Consider the following 16,312-nt stretch of genomic DNA (forward strand, 5'->3'; position numbering starts at 1 on the left):
TTCTCTTTGGGCAGCCAGAATTACAGAAACCATGCGAAACCCTCTGGTTCATGTGTTGCCAGGTTTAAGGTGAGTCCTCTCCGCAGTAACACACTCTTTCATCTTTGAAACACATTGAGGAATACAGAGGGGCTCATTTAGGCAGCCCTCCTGCTAATAAATTAAATCAGGATTGATAAAACCCCTTTAATCCTTTGACAGGTTCAGATGTGGCGGGCTCTTTGTGCTAACAAACTACATTAGCTTTTGTTAGCGCCCTTTAGCAACAGGTGGCAGGTTTAAAGCAGCTCTGGTTTGATTGCTCTGACACAAAGAAGCCTGTAATGTGAAAGGGAGGACGCGGGACATAACTGTCCACTGGGATGATAAAGGACTTTTGAACAACTGTCAGATTCTTCAAATAGCTCCAATTGTACCTGAGAAACCATAATGACACATAATAGCATCCCTGGTAGGCTACAGTGGCTGACAGGTGCACAAAACCAAAAGCCAAAAACATTTCAAAGATGGGAAAGGCACTGTAATTTTAAAAGCAAATATAAAAACACAAATGGGCCTAAACTCATGCAAACGAAAAACATCTTCACCTACTGGAGGAGACATGCGCAGCGTTTACTAAAAGCTGCAAGAAGCTCAAAACACAACGGTGACCAGGGGACACTAAAGAGTGACGCACACAGCTGGGAGACCAGGGGACACTAAAGAGTGACGCACACAGCTGGGAGAACAGGGGACACTAAAAAGTGACGCACACAGCTGGGAGACCATGGGACACTAAAGAGTGACGCACACAGCTGGGAGAACAGGGGACACTAAAAAGTGACGCACACAGCTGGGAGAACAGGGGACACTAAAAAGTGACGCACACAGCTGGGAGAACAGGGGACACTAAAAAGTGACGCACACAGCTGGGAGACCATGGGACACTAAAGAGTGACGCACACAGCTGGGAGATCAGGGGACACTAAAGAGTGACGCACACAGCTGGGAGACCATGGGACACTAAAGAGTGACGCACACAGCTGGGAGACCAGGGGACACTAAAGAGTGACGCACACAGTTGGGAGACCAGGGGACATTAAAGAGTGACGCACACAGCTGGAGACCAGGGGACACTAAAGAGTGACGCACACAGCTGGAGACCAGGGGACACTAAAGAGTGATGCACACAGCTGGGAGACCATGGGACACTAAAGAGTGACGCACACAGCTGGGAGACCATGGGACACTAAAGAGTGAAGCACACAGCTGGGAGACCAGGGGACACTAAAGAGTGACGCACACAGCTGGGAGACCAGGGGACACTAAAGAGTGACGCACACAGCTGGGAGACCAGGGGACACTAAAAAGTGACGCACACAGCTGGGAGACCAGGGGACACTAAAGAGTGACGCACACAGCTGGGAGACCAGGGGACACAAAAGAGTGACGCACACAGCTGGAGACCAGGGGACACTAAAGAGTGACGCACACAGCTGGGAGACCATGGGACACTAAAGAGTGACGCACACAGCTGGGAGACCAGGGGACACTAAAGAGTGATGCACACAGCTGGGAGACCAGGGGACACAAAAAAGTGATGCACACAGCTGGGAGACCAGGGGACACTAAAAAGTGACGCACACAGCTAGGAGACCAGGGGACACTAAAAAGTGATGCACACAGCTGGGAGACCAGGGGACACTAAAAAGTGATGCACACAGCTGGGAGACCAGGGGACACTAAAAAGTGACGCACACAGCTGGGACGGAGCGCTTGGTGACGTTCAGGATTATGAAGCTGAACAACTGTCTCTGTCTCGGAGTTAGTCGTCTCATAACTGTAAGTGTTTGTCAGGATATCTGAAATTACAAGGTTAGCTACGTTAGCTAGCTAGCTTACATCAGAAGGAGTCATGTGACCACTTTGTGAAATAAGACCATACAACATTTTGGGTGAGTTTCCAACAACAGAGACACTTTTTAGTGTCCTCTGGTCTCCCATCTGTGTGCGTCACTTTTTAGTGTCCCCTGGTCTCCCAGCTGTGTGCGTCACTTTTTAGTGTCCCCTGGTCTCCCAGCTGTGTGCGTCACTCTTTAGTGTCCCCTGGTGTCCGTTGTGTTTTGAGCTTCTTGCAGCGTTTAGTATTTGCAGCGTTTGCTTTCTGCAGCTTTTAGTAAACGCTGCGCATGTCTCCTCAAGTTGCTGAATGTTTTCTAAATACTGCATGTGTTGTCAAGTTGCTGGAGATGTTTCTTCATTTGCATGCATTTTGAAATTGCAGCGCTTCTCTCCTAATGGGAATGTTTTGAGATGTAGCGGGTTTGGACATGTGGGCCACCGTAGAATTGCTTTTACATCGCCTTTACACTTACCTTTGCACTGTGCATTTACTACACTATATGTGTAATTGAGCAAAGCATTTCCATGTTAGGGTTAGGGGTCGGGATTTATAAGGTTGAGAAGCACTCATTTTTAACTACAGTATAAAATGCCAGATGCCAGTTTTTTCTTCAGTTATTTCAGATCCTAATTTGCAGGAGTGTTGTGAATCTGCTGGGTGTGAATCGCACCATATGCTTACAGTTTCTGAGACGTTTAATCTGCCGGCTTCATATTATATATTCCAGCTCTTTAAAGACACTAGTGAATGCGCTGCTGTAGATATAAATAGCAGGAAGTGGTCACATCTCTGACCTCCGGCAGAAAAAACCTCTCAATGGAAGTCCTCTTCTTTCTTCTCTGTGTGTGTGTGTGTGTGCGTGTGCGTGTGCGTGTGCGTGTGCGTGTGCGTGTGTGTGTGTGTGTGCGTGCGTGTGTGCGTGCGTGCGTGTGGGCTGGCCAGAGATAAGTGGATTAACGTCTGCAGCATCCCATAAGAGGCTCATTGGGATGTGACCTCATCACAGGTGACCCCGGAGTCCCCATGGCGACGCCGTGGCAACAAGCTCCATGGCGACAGGGAGCTGCAGCAGCCTCCATTTGCATCTGATTTCCATGTGGAGTCCAGCAGGAAGCAGCAGGCACGCTGTTTCTGCACCTATATCACACTGTATCTGTGCCATATTGACTAATCTATTTGAATACACTACTGCATTTTTTGTTATATGCATTTTAACATTTTAATTTCAGTTTTTTATTGTAAAAGATGCCCATTTTTACATCGCTTACTCTGTTTCTGCAGGCGTATTATACTGTATGTGTTCAAAACTGTGCCATATAGACTAATTCATTATAATACACTGCATGAATTGTTATGTATGCATTTTTTTATATTTATTTAATTTTTTTATTTTAAGAGATGCACATTTTTACTTGTTTATATTATTATTCTATTTTATTTCTTTTTTCTGTGCACATTTGTACGCTGATATGTATTAATGTCCACCTTTAGCTCCTTTTGTTATCCCCTCCAACTCCAACTTTCTAAACCAAGTAGTCTTGTACTTTATGTGTCGTTTGCTCTTTTGCACAAAGCCTACAGTGGGTGTATCAGAGCTTGTTTGCTGAATAACGTTTCGGCAGTTGTTTGAAACAGGATTTTCAAGAGAAACAAGGCTAAACCATGCAATATAAATACGCATTAAAAGCAAAATTATGTGTTGAAAGAGACTCAAAAGCTCTGTGGATCTGCAGAGATGCTTCTCAGTTGTTACTCTGAGTGTTTTAGGGACGTTTGAGCCCACTACACATGGGTGACTTTAAAGAACTTCAACAGCTACTTTTAGCATTAGCATGTCCCTGACACAGAGATGATTTTCAGTGCCGTCCCTCCTAAAAGGCTGTGTATCGACTAAAGTAACGAGCATGGCCACAATCCCAGGAAGTGAGTCACGTGTCTCGCTTTAATGTGGCTAAAGTCTCTCACTGGAACTCTTAAATCCTCTCCATTCATTGTTAGCATTCTCTGTACAGTCGAGAAAAACAACCGTGAACGAGGAACCTGCTGAGTAGTTACGGGAAGCTGCTGTGAATAATCCATTACATCAGAGAGGTGGACACACACACACACACACACACACACACACATACACACGCACACACACACACACACGTCGCCTCAGGCACTTGTCCCGGAGTCGAACTGTAACGCTCTGCAAGACAAAGCACTTCTGTGACAGCTGACTGATTACTAATGCTTACTCATACACTCTCACACAAACACACACACATACCAAACACACACACACAGACACACACATACACTCACACAAACACACACACAAACACACACACACACACACACACAGAGCAAGGCCGCTCCCCTCGCTACCACACCTAGCTCACTTGACACACACTCTTTTACATGCACACACACTTTGTGTATCTTTCCATCTTCTAGTCTTTTTTCTTCACACAGTCACATTAATCCCTGTCACTGTCTTTCCCCTTTTCTTGCATGCACGTACACACCAACACACACACCAACACATGCACGTACAGTACACACACCCACACAAGTCAGTGTATCGAGGTGTGGCCCTCATGTTATGTAAAAGGTGAAGGGTAAAGGTCAAACTACCTGTGAGATAAAACGTTCCAAGATCTTCAGAGGGTGTGTGCGAGATCAGAAGAGAAATACAGGTGAGAAAGGAAGTCACACACACACACGCACACACACACACACACACACATGCACCACACACACACACACACACACACACACACACACACACACAGAGCCGGTGTACTGTCAGTTTGGGGCTAAACAGCACTGCTTACTGGTCAGCATCAGTATGACTATCAATGTTTCTATTATAATCGTTTTCATTTGTTGCAGTAGTAAAGATTACAGGTCATTTAACAATGTGTTTAAAGAATTTAAAATCTATTATGTGAAATAAAAAGAAATGGCATGTAATCTTTTTTTTATTCATTTCCCATTTGTTGCTACTACTAGGTCTTAATTGCTAAATGAATGAAAATGATCATAATTCTCTTATTTTTATTTAGTCTACCACTTCTATTATATAAACTTGTGATACAGCATGAATTAATAAATTAAGACAACAGCACATGCCTTATTGATCTGAAAGCATATCTTTAAAGAATATATATATAATAAGTTGTCTAGTTAGCAGAGTTTCCACTGTGGAACATTTTGCAGAAAGAAGGAGGAAAAGGAACCGTGTGTGTGTGTGTGTGTGTGTGTGTGTGTGTGTGTGTGTGTGTGTGTGTGTGTGTCGCCATGCAATGTAACCAAGTAATTTACTCTAGATATTTTCTTTTTATACTTCTAATCGACTTCAATTAGGAGCAAAATACCGTACTTTTTCCTCCCCTACACTTATTTTAACACTTACGTTTCTGTGTGTGTGTATACGTGTGCGTATGTGTGTGTGTGTGTGTGTGTGTGTATGTGTGTGTGTGTGTGTGTGGTGAAAAGTTTCCTATTGTGGAAATAAACCTCCTTTTCCCACATCAGAGTGGCACACACACACACACACACACACACAAACACACACACACACACACACTTCAGGATCCCTACAAGGGTCAGAATATTCCGTCCAATCACTCACATTTTCCACAAATCTCTTCCAAACCCCAAACAAGCTGCAGTCACATTTCTCTCTCACAACATACTGTTTCACAACTAAACAGTAAAACATGGATTCAATACTGCTGGCTTTTTTGAACAGAAATGTAGATATTGTAATTGTTATAACACCATGCAATACAATAAGAGGCTAAGCGCCAATCAGCCCGGTCCAAAGAAACGTCCCTGCAAAACTACTGATAAAAAAAAGATCCCATTCATATTGTCACATTGGTTCATATTCATAAATCCTCTTATTCATTCAGCACATTTCAACACAAGGCAATGTAAGCGCTTTACAAAAACAAAAAAGCAATTAAAAGCATTAAGATAGAGTGCAACAGAAACATACAATTACATTTAAAGAGGCCCTATTCTACTTTATGGGGTTCTTCCTTCCCTGTAGTGTGTTTTATAGGTTTTTGGTGCATGTCAATGGTCTGCAAAGGCTACTTCCTGAACATAATGACATCACTATATAACACTCGCGCTCCTATTGGCTAGCGCTTCAACACATTGTACATGATAGGCTAAGGGGCGGGACATCTCTAAGCGGTTGACCAATCACAACAGAACCGGGCCAACTAACCAATAAGAGCAGATTGGGCTCTGGTTTCAGACAGAGGGTGTTTCTCAATGTCGAGGAAGGATACTCCAGAGCCACTATTTCAAGGATGCTACGTCATCGAGTGCCGCCGAAGGACTCTTCCAATGTCCAGGATACTTTGAATTCTACCGAGGCCGGCGTACTTCGTTGCGGGAAATGTTGAGGCTGCACATGTGTATCCTCCGCGGTCTTAAAATCCCCACAATGCTTTGCGCACGGACCAATTTCCAAAACCTTTGGCGGAAAATGTAAGGCGGGGCCTCTCATATGACGCACACCTGCACACTTGCTAGCCTGTTCCACTCTTCGTTTTCCGAGGCTAGGAAGTATTCTTGCCTCGCTTCATAAGGAACTCACTCGGAGGTACATGTGCTACCAAGCAAGCCTCCTCGACATTGAGAAACACCCACAGGGTGAAAAGAGGTGCTGCAGCACAGGCAGTATGAGACTAATACAGAGCTTTTTGAACATGAAAGCATGGAGACATGTCACAGTAGTATCTTTATCCTGAAGCCAAACACTCACAGGAAGTGTGTGTGTGTGTGTGTGTGTGTGTGTGTGTGTGTGTGTGTGTGTGTGTGTGTGTGTGTGTGTGTGTGTGTGTGTGTGTGTGTGTGTGTGTGTGTGTGTGATGACACTTGAAACACACTTCATTAGAACCTGTGAAACAACATGACACTGTTTCCTGAGCAGTGGCACAGCGTCACCGTGGCAACAGCATCACCTCTGATCAGCTTCCTCTCTTCCTGTTTCAGCTTCAATGGTTTCTCTCTGCATCGCAACAATAATACTGGCTGACTTATCTAAAGCCAGTTGAGTAGCACTTGAAATGTTTTGGCTCTATGAAACCTGATGTACTTACATGTATAAGATTCTGTTTTCTTCAAGTTTGTATCTTCCTGGTCGAATGTACTTATTGTAAGTCGCTTTGGATAAAAGTGTCAGCTAAATGTAATGTAATGTAATGTAATAATAATAATAGAATAACTTAGGAAGCAGCAGGCCTACATATCAGCTATGGACAGAGTGTTGTTGTCAGGTAACATACATAAAACAATAGGCAATTATATAGTACACATACACGACAATCATTTGGTATCTGTCTACCTTTACGCTGTAAAAATGGAAAATAAAATTAAGAAAAATAAGAATATTAATGTAATACTTGAAATAATCTACAGCTTAAACAGCACAAAGTCAATATACTCTTTTTTCAGAAGTATTTAAATAAATTGAAGGAAACATTTGAAAAAAATAATTATGCGTTTAGTCTGTTTTCGATCAATTGATCAATAGTTTTTAACGTGAATAATATAATGAAAACTATTAATTATGTTATTTGTTTAGCTTTTCTTACATACTACCTGTGCAAGAAATAAAGTAACACTAGAGGGTTATTGTTTCAAAATTATCATTATTATTATTATATTGTATTTATGTACCTATTATTATTATATACATTATTTGGATGTGTTTCCTGAGTGACTATGTGCATGGAAAATAATAATTATTAGCTATACTATTATTGTTAGTATTCATATTTGTATTGATTTTATTATGTCATTATACCACATTTTTAAATCCTCTGTCACTCATTCGAATAGGAGCTAAACGACTGTGTTTATTACAAGAATGCAAAAACATCTTAAAGCAAATTGACCTCTGACTTTTGAATCTATCATTTATACTCTATGTGTGAGGGTGCTAAATAGAAGTGTATCATTCAGCATCATTATAAAAAAAATCACGTGTTGCATTGATTTAAAATAATGTAATAACAACAGCATAGTGTTGCAGACAGACCTATATATACATCCTCCTGGGAAGCGAGGGAAAAAGTGTTTTCCAATCTTCTCAGGGGTTAACAAAACATCTTGCAATTTAGACTTTTTATAATTGTATTTCATTTGAAATGTTACAGTATGTCCACTGTAGAGGACGTCAAGACAGTTTTAGTTTGAACAGACAGTCACAATTAACAGATAGTTTAGTTTAGTTTAGTTTTTTTTTTCGAGCGTGTAAAACCAAAGAAAATACAAATGAAACAAAAGGTGATACAGACATGATACAGTACAATACAAATGAATGCAATAACAAAACGAAACATTTAATTAATAATTGAATAATCTGCAGTATCATTGTCTGATATCAATAACAATAAACAATAAAGCTTTAGCTAATTACACGTCCGAAAAGGGGTCGGAAGAAGTTTACACTTATTTAATCCGACCCCTTCTCCCTTTTTTTTTTTATTTTTATTTTTATTTTTTTACATCTTAATATATGTTAACATACAATATAAACGTATACTTATAATTTTGAATAATTTATATAATCATTCATATAATATTTACAGGCAAGTTAGGACAATGGTCTCTATATATTTATATATATACATACACAAATTCATAAATAAAATACAAAACAAGAATACAAACAGTTATGGTTTAGCAGTTTCATCTATCATGTACCTTGTGAGAATTGTGTCTTTATACCTCTTTTTGAATAGTTTTATGTTTGGACATCCCTTTAGCTCTTCACTCAAATTGTTCCAGATCTTCACCCCACAAACAGAAACACAAAAACTTCTCTTTGTTGTGCGCACCCTAACATTAGTGAATATAAATGAACCCCGTAAATAATGATTCCCTTGTCTTTCATTGAACAATATCTGAATATTCCCAGGTAATTGAACGTGTTTTGCCTTAAACATGATTTGTGCGATTTGGAATTCAACAAGATCTGACAGTTTTAATAATTTTAGCTCTAAAAATAATGGGTTTGTATGATCCCTATAGCCGACATTTTTAATAATTCTTATTGCTCTTTTTTGTAGAATAAATAGGGATTGTGTTGTAGTTTTATAATTACTGCCCCAAACCTCTGCACAGTAACTTAAATAAGGTAAAACCAATGAACAGTAAAGAATGTAGAGGGAATTTTGATCAAGAATCTGTTTTGCCTTGTTTAATATTGCAATACTTCTTGAGACTTTGGAATGAATATGTTTTATGTGTGGTTTCCAGCTCAGTTTCTCATCAATTGTGATTCCAAGGAATTTATGTTCTTTAACTCTCTCAATGAAAATCCCATCTATCTTAATGGATAGATACACTATGTAACGTAGGTATTATGCTTATAGATTGATATTAATACAAGAATGCATTCACCTGTTACTTAAAACATAAATAAATATACCTTTACTGTATACAGTCTATGCTACAGACTCCTCCCCCTCCGCTTACGCCATCACCATAACACGGAAGCAGTCTGCAGAGCGAGCAGAGGCGCAGACAGGCAGCTGCTGAACACAGGCCAGAACAACATTAAATAACATCTCACACACATACACAGGTGTACACAGGTGCACAGAGGGACCCTGCACACACACACACACACACCCCCACACACCCCCATCATGGCGCTGATCCCCTCGCAGGTGCTCCGGGTCGCCATCCTCCTCTCCTACTTCTCCATCCTCTGCCACTACAAAGCGCTGGACATGCCGGCGCACCAGACCTATGGAGGCAGCTGGAAGTTCCTCACCTTCATCGACCTGGTGAGGGGAACAGTGATCTTTAATTTAACCTAAAAAAACCGGTGCATTAGCTGCAGAATCGCTGCTTTGTGTGTCAAATGATTAATATTCATCGTTTCTGGCTTCCTCTTCCTCTTTTTTCCGGGTTTAAACACATGCATACTGAAGACTGTCTGCAGATACAGTAGTGTTTTGGTTTTTGAATACTGTCGGTGTATGGTCTCTTTAATTCAACCCAATACACCCGTTGCATTAACTGCAAGCTGCTTCGAGTCAAATAATGAATCTTTCGTTTCTGGCTTCCTGTCCTCTTCATATCTGTGTTCAAACACATGCATACTGAAGGCTGTTTGCAGATAGTGTTTTTTATATACAGTCGGTGTATGGCGTCTTTTTTTAGCCTCCAGCGTGTTTGAATGGCTGAACAGGTGTTGTGGTGCAGAATGTGCTCCGGCTACAAATGCTTCCCCCGTGACTCGGGAGCGCGCCGCGCGTACACAGCGCGTACACAGAGCTCCCAGAGTGTGGGAAAATTATTATATATATCTATATGCAAATACTTACAATTTAAGGATGACACAAGATTACGACACTGCGTTGTTTTTATTATAAGATGCCCCACACCTTTAATGGTTCATCTGTTATATGTTGTTGTGTTTATATGTTGAGAGTGGGAGGGGCCAAACTAAGGGAACACATAGAAAAGGAAATAAATACATAAATGTATATAATAAGCTTCATAGTATAATGTCTTCTGAAGGAAACGATAACACTATGATGACGAGGAAATGTTGGAAACACACACACACACACACACACACACACACACACACACACACACACACACACACACACACAGTCCCAGTCTCAGTCTTCCCAAACAATGCACACACACACACCCTCATAACAGCAGCTCTTTACACTGATTCAATCAGCAGTAACTCTCTGTGTGTGTTCGCTGTAACGAGCTGAACCAATGTTTCCATTATCACATTCTGTGGGAGTTTCTTTGTTGCATTCCTGTGATCCATCAACAGGTATTGGTTTAATGCTAACCACTTATTTAACCTTTCATACAGACATGCAGCCCCCAGAGTGCATCACATAAAGAATACATAAATAAATACCTATTGCAACAATAACATCTAAGGAATTAATGAATAAAAGTCAATACAATATCATTAAAATAAACACCATTGATAAATATCATGTAAATAAATAGAATAAAATAAATAAAACCAATAATTTAAGCTGAAAAGCAGCAATAGGGAAAACAATAACAACACATACATTATTTTAATTATTATGTATCTGATTAAATATTTTTTGGTAATTGGTCTAAAAGAGTAGTAAATGTTAATCTAGTTTTCTTAGCAGTGGTTTTACTAAGGCCGTGTGTGTGTGTGTGTGTGTGTGTGTGTGTGTGTGTTGTGTTGGTCTGAGTTTTGTGTTGGTGTGTGTGTGTGAGAAACTGCTGTCATATTTTCCACATTATCCTCTCCTCCTGGTTAACTGTAGTGTTAATGACCTGAGGCCTGTACTACGAAGCCGTATTTTCGCTTAGCCGGCTGACTTCAGGGAAAACTCTGGCTTTCCGGTCCTACGACGCTGGTTCTCTTTTTAGCAGGCTAGATCTCCATGGTAACTTATGCTGAGCGGCTAGCCTGGTCCGGAGCAGGTTAGGTTGCAGGCTAAGAGATCAACTCAGTGAAAGCACCGCCTGCTGACCAATCAGAGCTCCGTGTGCAGAGTTTAAAGCGATCAATTCATATTACAGGATAGAGGAAATACAGAAAAACTGCCGTTGCAGGAAAGACGGCCGGCAAAAATCAACTGACTGTGTGAACGTGAAAATTAATAGAATATCCCCTCCCATCTTCAGAGCAATCTGACTATTATAACATTAGCGTTAAGAAAGCTTACTTAAATATCTGCCACGACATAAGTAACCGGATCAGAGTAACATTAAGTACAGTCCGCGGCACTGTGAGTGCAGACGTCGATGTGTGCCATTATCATTCATATCATATCACATCATAATGTATCATATATTTCCTTATCTGAGTCAGCTGAGCCGTATCTGGCCGTGCAACACTCACAGTGTCACATACTGTATGCAGAAGTATTATTTTAAGCAACACATTAAGTTGACGAAACACTCGAGTCAAATTCTCCTAATTAAAGTCAGATCCACTCGTGTCTTGGACGGGGCAGTGATTTCATAAACCTGTTAATGTACGCATTCAAACACTTTTTCTTTTACCAGCTGTATTCACCTTGCAGGTGCAGCTATGTGGCTTTTATCCTGGATAAAGTGTTTAAGTCATGGATGTTAAAGTTTAACTTCTTCATATTTGACTAATATTAAAGTTCACTTTTCATTCAGGAAGTATGACGCTGCGCTGTCAGTACGCTTGTCCGTGTTTGAGATTGGTCGAATGCTCCAAATACCACCCCTTTCATGTGAACGCGCACCTAACTAGATAGGACACGGCTGGCTTGAGCGATCCACTTGATATCCAGCGTCGTAGTACAGTTTAGCGAGAGCGCGTATGTTTTGGATTGGGCCAACCGGCTAACTCAAACATATCCAGGTTAGGTTGAACCAGCTTCGTAGTACAGGCCTCTGAACACACCAGTAGCCGGGAAACACACACACACACACACACACACACACACACACACACACACACACTCAAACATCTGGCTCTAAATCAGAGTGTGTGTGTGTGTGTGTGTGTGTGTGTGTGTGTGTGTGTGTGTGTGACTGTATGAACATGTGCAACATATAGCCCTGCAATAAGTGCTACACTGAGATATGATTACTATGATAGTGCTTGGCGGTATTCCGTTTCATACCGAATACCGTGAACTTTATACCGTATGATATACATTTTTCATATACCCAATACCTTTGAAAAAGTGGTGAAGGCCTATCATGTGAAGCTGAATGTAAAGATGGACACTGAAGAAAATGGGAGAGAAACAGTCAATAAATAAAAATGGCTTTACTAGTTTTTTAGAGACAGAAAGTGATATTGTGATTATTTCATTTCAGAGCAAGGTGAATTTGTACTTAAATACTGTACTTAAAGTGGACCTATCATGCTATATTTGAATAATATAGTGTAGGACCATACCTATATAAGGCATATTTATACTTTTTTTTTTTTCAAAATACCAAACAGATCATGCATTTTAGCCATGCCTCATTTTGCTCAATTTGAAAATGTTTAGCTCTGTTTTTGCAAGGGTTGATTCTGTGAGAACAGCACCACCTACAGGCCTGGCATATGTACTACAGCGTCTCCAGCGCTTTCGAACGGCAATGGCCGTGGCTGTCTCCTCCTGATTGGTGGAGTTGGCCCAATAGCCGTAGCGCCACCGTCCTGACGTCAGGACAGTGTTCAAATCTGGATCAGTTTTGATCAGATCCGTTGCAGCCCCTTTTTTAGAGATTTGGGTATGGAGGAAAATAGAGAGGGTTGTGTTTTCTGACACTTGGTGAGTTCCCTGGAACACCGGGGACACATATTTATGTAGAAAAGACGTACAAAAGTGCATTTTGCATGATAGGTCCCCTTTAAATGAACTTAGTTACTTTACACAGCCTCTGAATGAATGTGGGTGAACTGGGTGAATGCTGACTTGAATATGTAAAAGTGCTTTGAAAGGTCGTCAAGACTGGAGATGTAAATGCAGATTATTTATCATTTATCAGAGTTGACTGTTGCGTTGATCAAACATGAATTGTAGTCAAGAGTCTGTAGTACAACAGGAACAGGAACACTGTGCACACTGTGTTGGTATTAGAGGAGAATAAACACACAGCATGGTGGGTTTATTGCTTTCCTACAAACGGCGTTCCTACATGCTGAAGCTGAATCATCTCTGAGTGGTGACATGACTTCTGGGTAATGTGAGAAATTACCGCCTGAAGTAGAGGAAGGAGAGGTGAGAATTAAATGATGGCGGAGATTGCCGCCATCATTTCTCATTAACACATCTTCTTTAAATGTACCAAGCTATTTCTTTCCTTACCTCCTTAAAGCAGGGCGGGGATACATGGAGTATATCATATATCAAAGTGCTGATTCTCTGTCTGTTACTTTAGATGAAAATAAGGAGCCCCTCCCCACGCCCCTCTGAGAGAAATTTGGTTAAAAAGAACTCAATGGTGCTCTAGGAGGAGATTCAGGTGATAAGGTGGGGGGTACCTTGGTTGCTGATTGGCTAATGGTTACACAAGCCAAAAAATCATGACATCATAAAGTGGCCAAAATCTGATCAGCTCATTTTCAGACAGGTTTTTATAAAAATGGATCAGGACAAAAAGAGAGAGAATCTTTGTTCCTGAAACTTTCAGAAATAATGGATTTTGCATAATAGGTGACCTTTAAAGTGTATAAGAGTGTGTTCGATGTTAAAATGTGTCTCTCTCTCTCTCTCTGTCTGTCTGCAGGTGATCCAGGCGGTGTTCTTCGCTCTGTGCGTCCTCATCGATGTCTCCAGCCTGCTGACTAAAGGAGCCGACAGCATGGAGCAGGAGAGGCAGCTCAGGAAGCTCATCGGCCTGAGAGACTGGATGATGGCCGTGCTGGCCTTCCCTGTGGGAGCGGTGAGGAGATCACACACACACACACACACACACACACACACACACACACACACACACACACACACACACACACACACACACACACACACACACACACACACACACACACACACACACACACACACACACACACACACACACACACACACACACACACACACACACACACACACACACACACACACACACACACACATTTCACGAAGAATTTAAAGTAACATAGTGTGTTATTGCTATACAAATGCACATTTTTGAGGTAAATTATTCCTTAAAATCTCGCTGTAAATAAACAGAACAGGGGCAAACGTGTTGAGTCGTCCTCTCTCCTGCTTCAGACAGGCAGTGACCTCCGTCTGATCCACACACACACACACACACACACACACACACACACACACACTTATTTTACTCAAAGCTTCAGTTGGCAAGGTGCCCTGTAGCTGCTGCACTGAGTAACTCACTGTCTGACCAAAACTATGTCCCAGGTATCGACACACACACACACACACACACACACACACACACACACACACACACACACACACACACACACACACACCTATAGAAGCTGAGAGCTGGCATGGAGCCCTCTGTGTGAGTTGGGCACAGAGTTCAGTTTACACACAGACAATAGACGTGATTATCACCAGCTAATGTCTGGAAACCCAGTCTGACTGATGGGGAGTGTGTGTGTGTGTGTGTGTGTGTGTGTGTGTGTGTGTGTGTGTGTGTGTGTGTGTGTGTGTGTGTGTGTGTGTGTGTGTGTGTGTGTGTGTGTGTGTGTGTGTGTGTGTGTGTGTGTGTGTGTGTGTGTGTGTGTGTGTGTGTGTGTGTGTGTGTGTGTGTGTGTGTGTGTGTGTGTGTGTGTGTGTGTGTGGTGTGTGTGTGTGTGTGTGTGTGTGTGTGTGTGTGGTGTGTGTGTGTGTGTGTGTGTGTGTGTGTGTGTGTGTGTGTGTGTGTGTGTGTGTGTGTGTGTGTGTGTGTGTGTGTGTGTGTGTGTGTGTGGCGCTCTGGTACATGCACGAGTGTAAGGGTGCATACATGTGTGTTATGACTTGACAATTAAACCTGTGTGACTTGTGCATTGTTGACAAAAACTTTGCAAAAACTATATTCATTCCTGTCTGGATCGTACCACTTTTTAATGCATTTCTATACAGGCATCTCCTTTTGTGTAGGGCAGAGTAGAAACTAGAGGAAGTGTGTGTGTGGCCCACGGGGACAAAGTGTGTGTGTGTCTGTGTGTTTCCTGTTGAAAGCAGAGAACATGCCGGTCAGGGTACAATGGGGATGGGGGGGGTTGAGATGACAGCCAGGTAATTCCACCCCTGTCCTGCAGAACATGGTTTGGCCCGAGTCCAAACGCTCAGCTGCCGGAACATCTGACCCAGAGTCAGTTAGATATGATGCGTTCAGGTGAGGGAAAAGTAAGGGGTAACATGCATATATTTGTTTTAAATATGCATAATGATGACAGCTGCAGGAAGTGGACATCATTTGCTCAGGTTTTCTGGATTTTTGCTTCGACTTGGTTCCAAATTATGGGATATCGTGATATCCTTAGTTCTGTGTATTGTGTTCTTCTTACTGCAGCTTGACACAACAGATCACAAAGTCACAAATGTTCTTGCAACACTTGACGGCATATGGCTTATTTTTGTATAATTGGCAGTGGGAGAATTGAAAAAAAAATTCAATTACCTCACGTCTGTTTTGACAATCATGCATCACATCAAAATACAGTTGCTTATAATAAAGAAACAAACAAGAAAGCAAGAAAATCCTCCCAGAAATGTTGTTAAGAAGTAAAAAAATAAACAAAATAATACGAATGAAAGTTACCAGAAATATGTTACTTGTTTTAGAGAAGAATCAGAGGATGAAACCCTCTTTATTTCTTGTCACACATTTAAAGTGTTAAACAAAGAAATATGTTAACCAAATAACAATTGTAATACATTGGAGTTCCCTTTCTTTAATCTCAGTGTTTTTTATCTGTTCCGTATTGTTATTGTTTGCTGACTTCCTGTC

General features: G+C 41.4%; 1 protein-coding gene across 1 annotated transcript in view; it reads left to right on the plus strand.

Annotated features, from left to right (window-relative positions):
- Window positions 1-9,394: 9,394 nt before the first annotated feature.
- aig1 (androgen-induced 1 (H. sapiens)) overlaps window positions 9,395-16,312 on the plus strand; it is a 17,985-nt gene continuing 11,067 nt past the window's right edge. Inside the window, exons 1-2 of the mRNA XM_034123784.1 lie at window positions 9,395-9,684; window positions 14,126-14,281. Of these exons, the coding sequence (XP_033979675.1) occupies window positions 9,544-9,684; window positions 14,126-14,281 (297 nt within the window). The 5' untranslated portion in view covers window positions 9,395-9,543. The remainder of the gene's footprint in view (window positions 9,685-14,125; window positions 14,282-16,312) is intronic.

The sequence above is a fragment of the Trematomus bernacchii genome, unplaced genomic scaffold, assembly GCF_902827165.1.
Source record: "Trematomus bernacchii unplaced genomic scaffold, fTreBer1.1, whole genome shotgun sequence".
Classification (NCBI taxonomy): domain Eukaryota; kingdom Metazoa; phylum Chordata; class Actinopteri; order Perciformes; family Nototheniidae; genus Trematomus; species Trematomus bernacchii.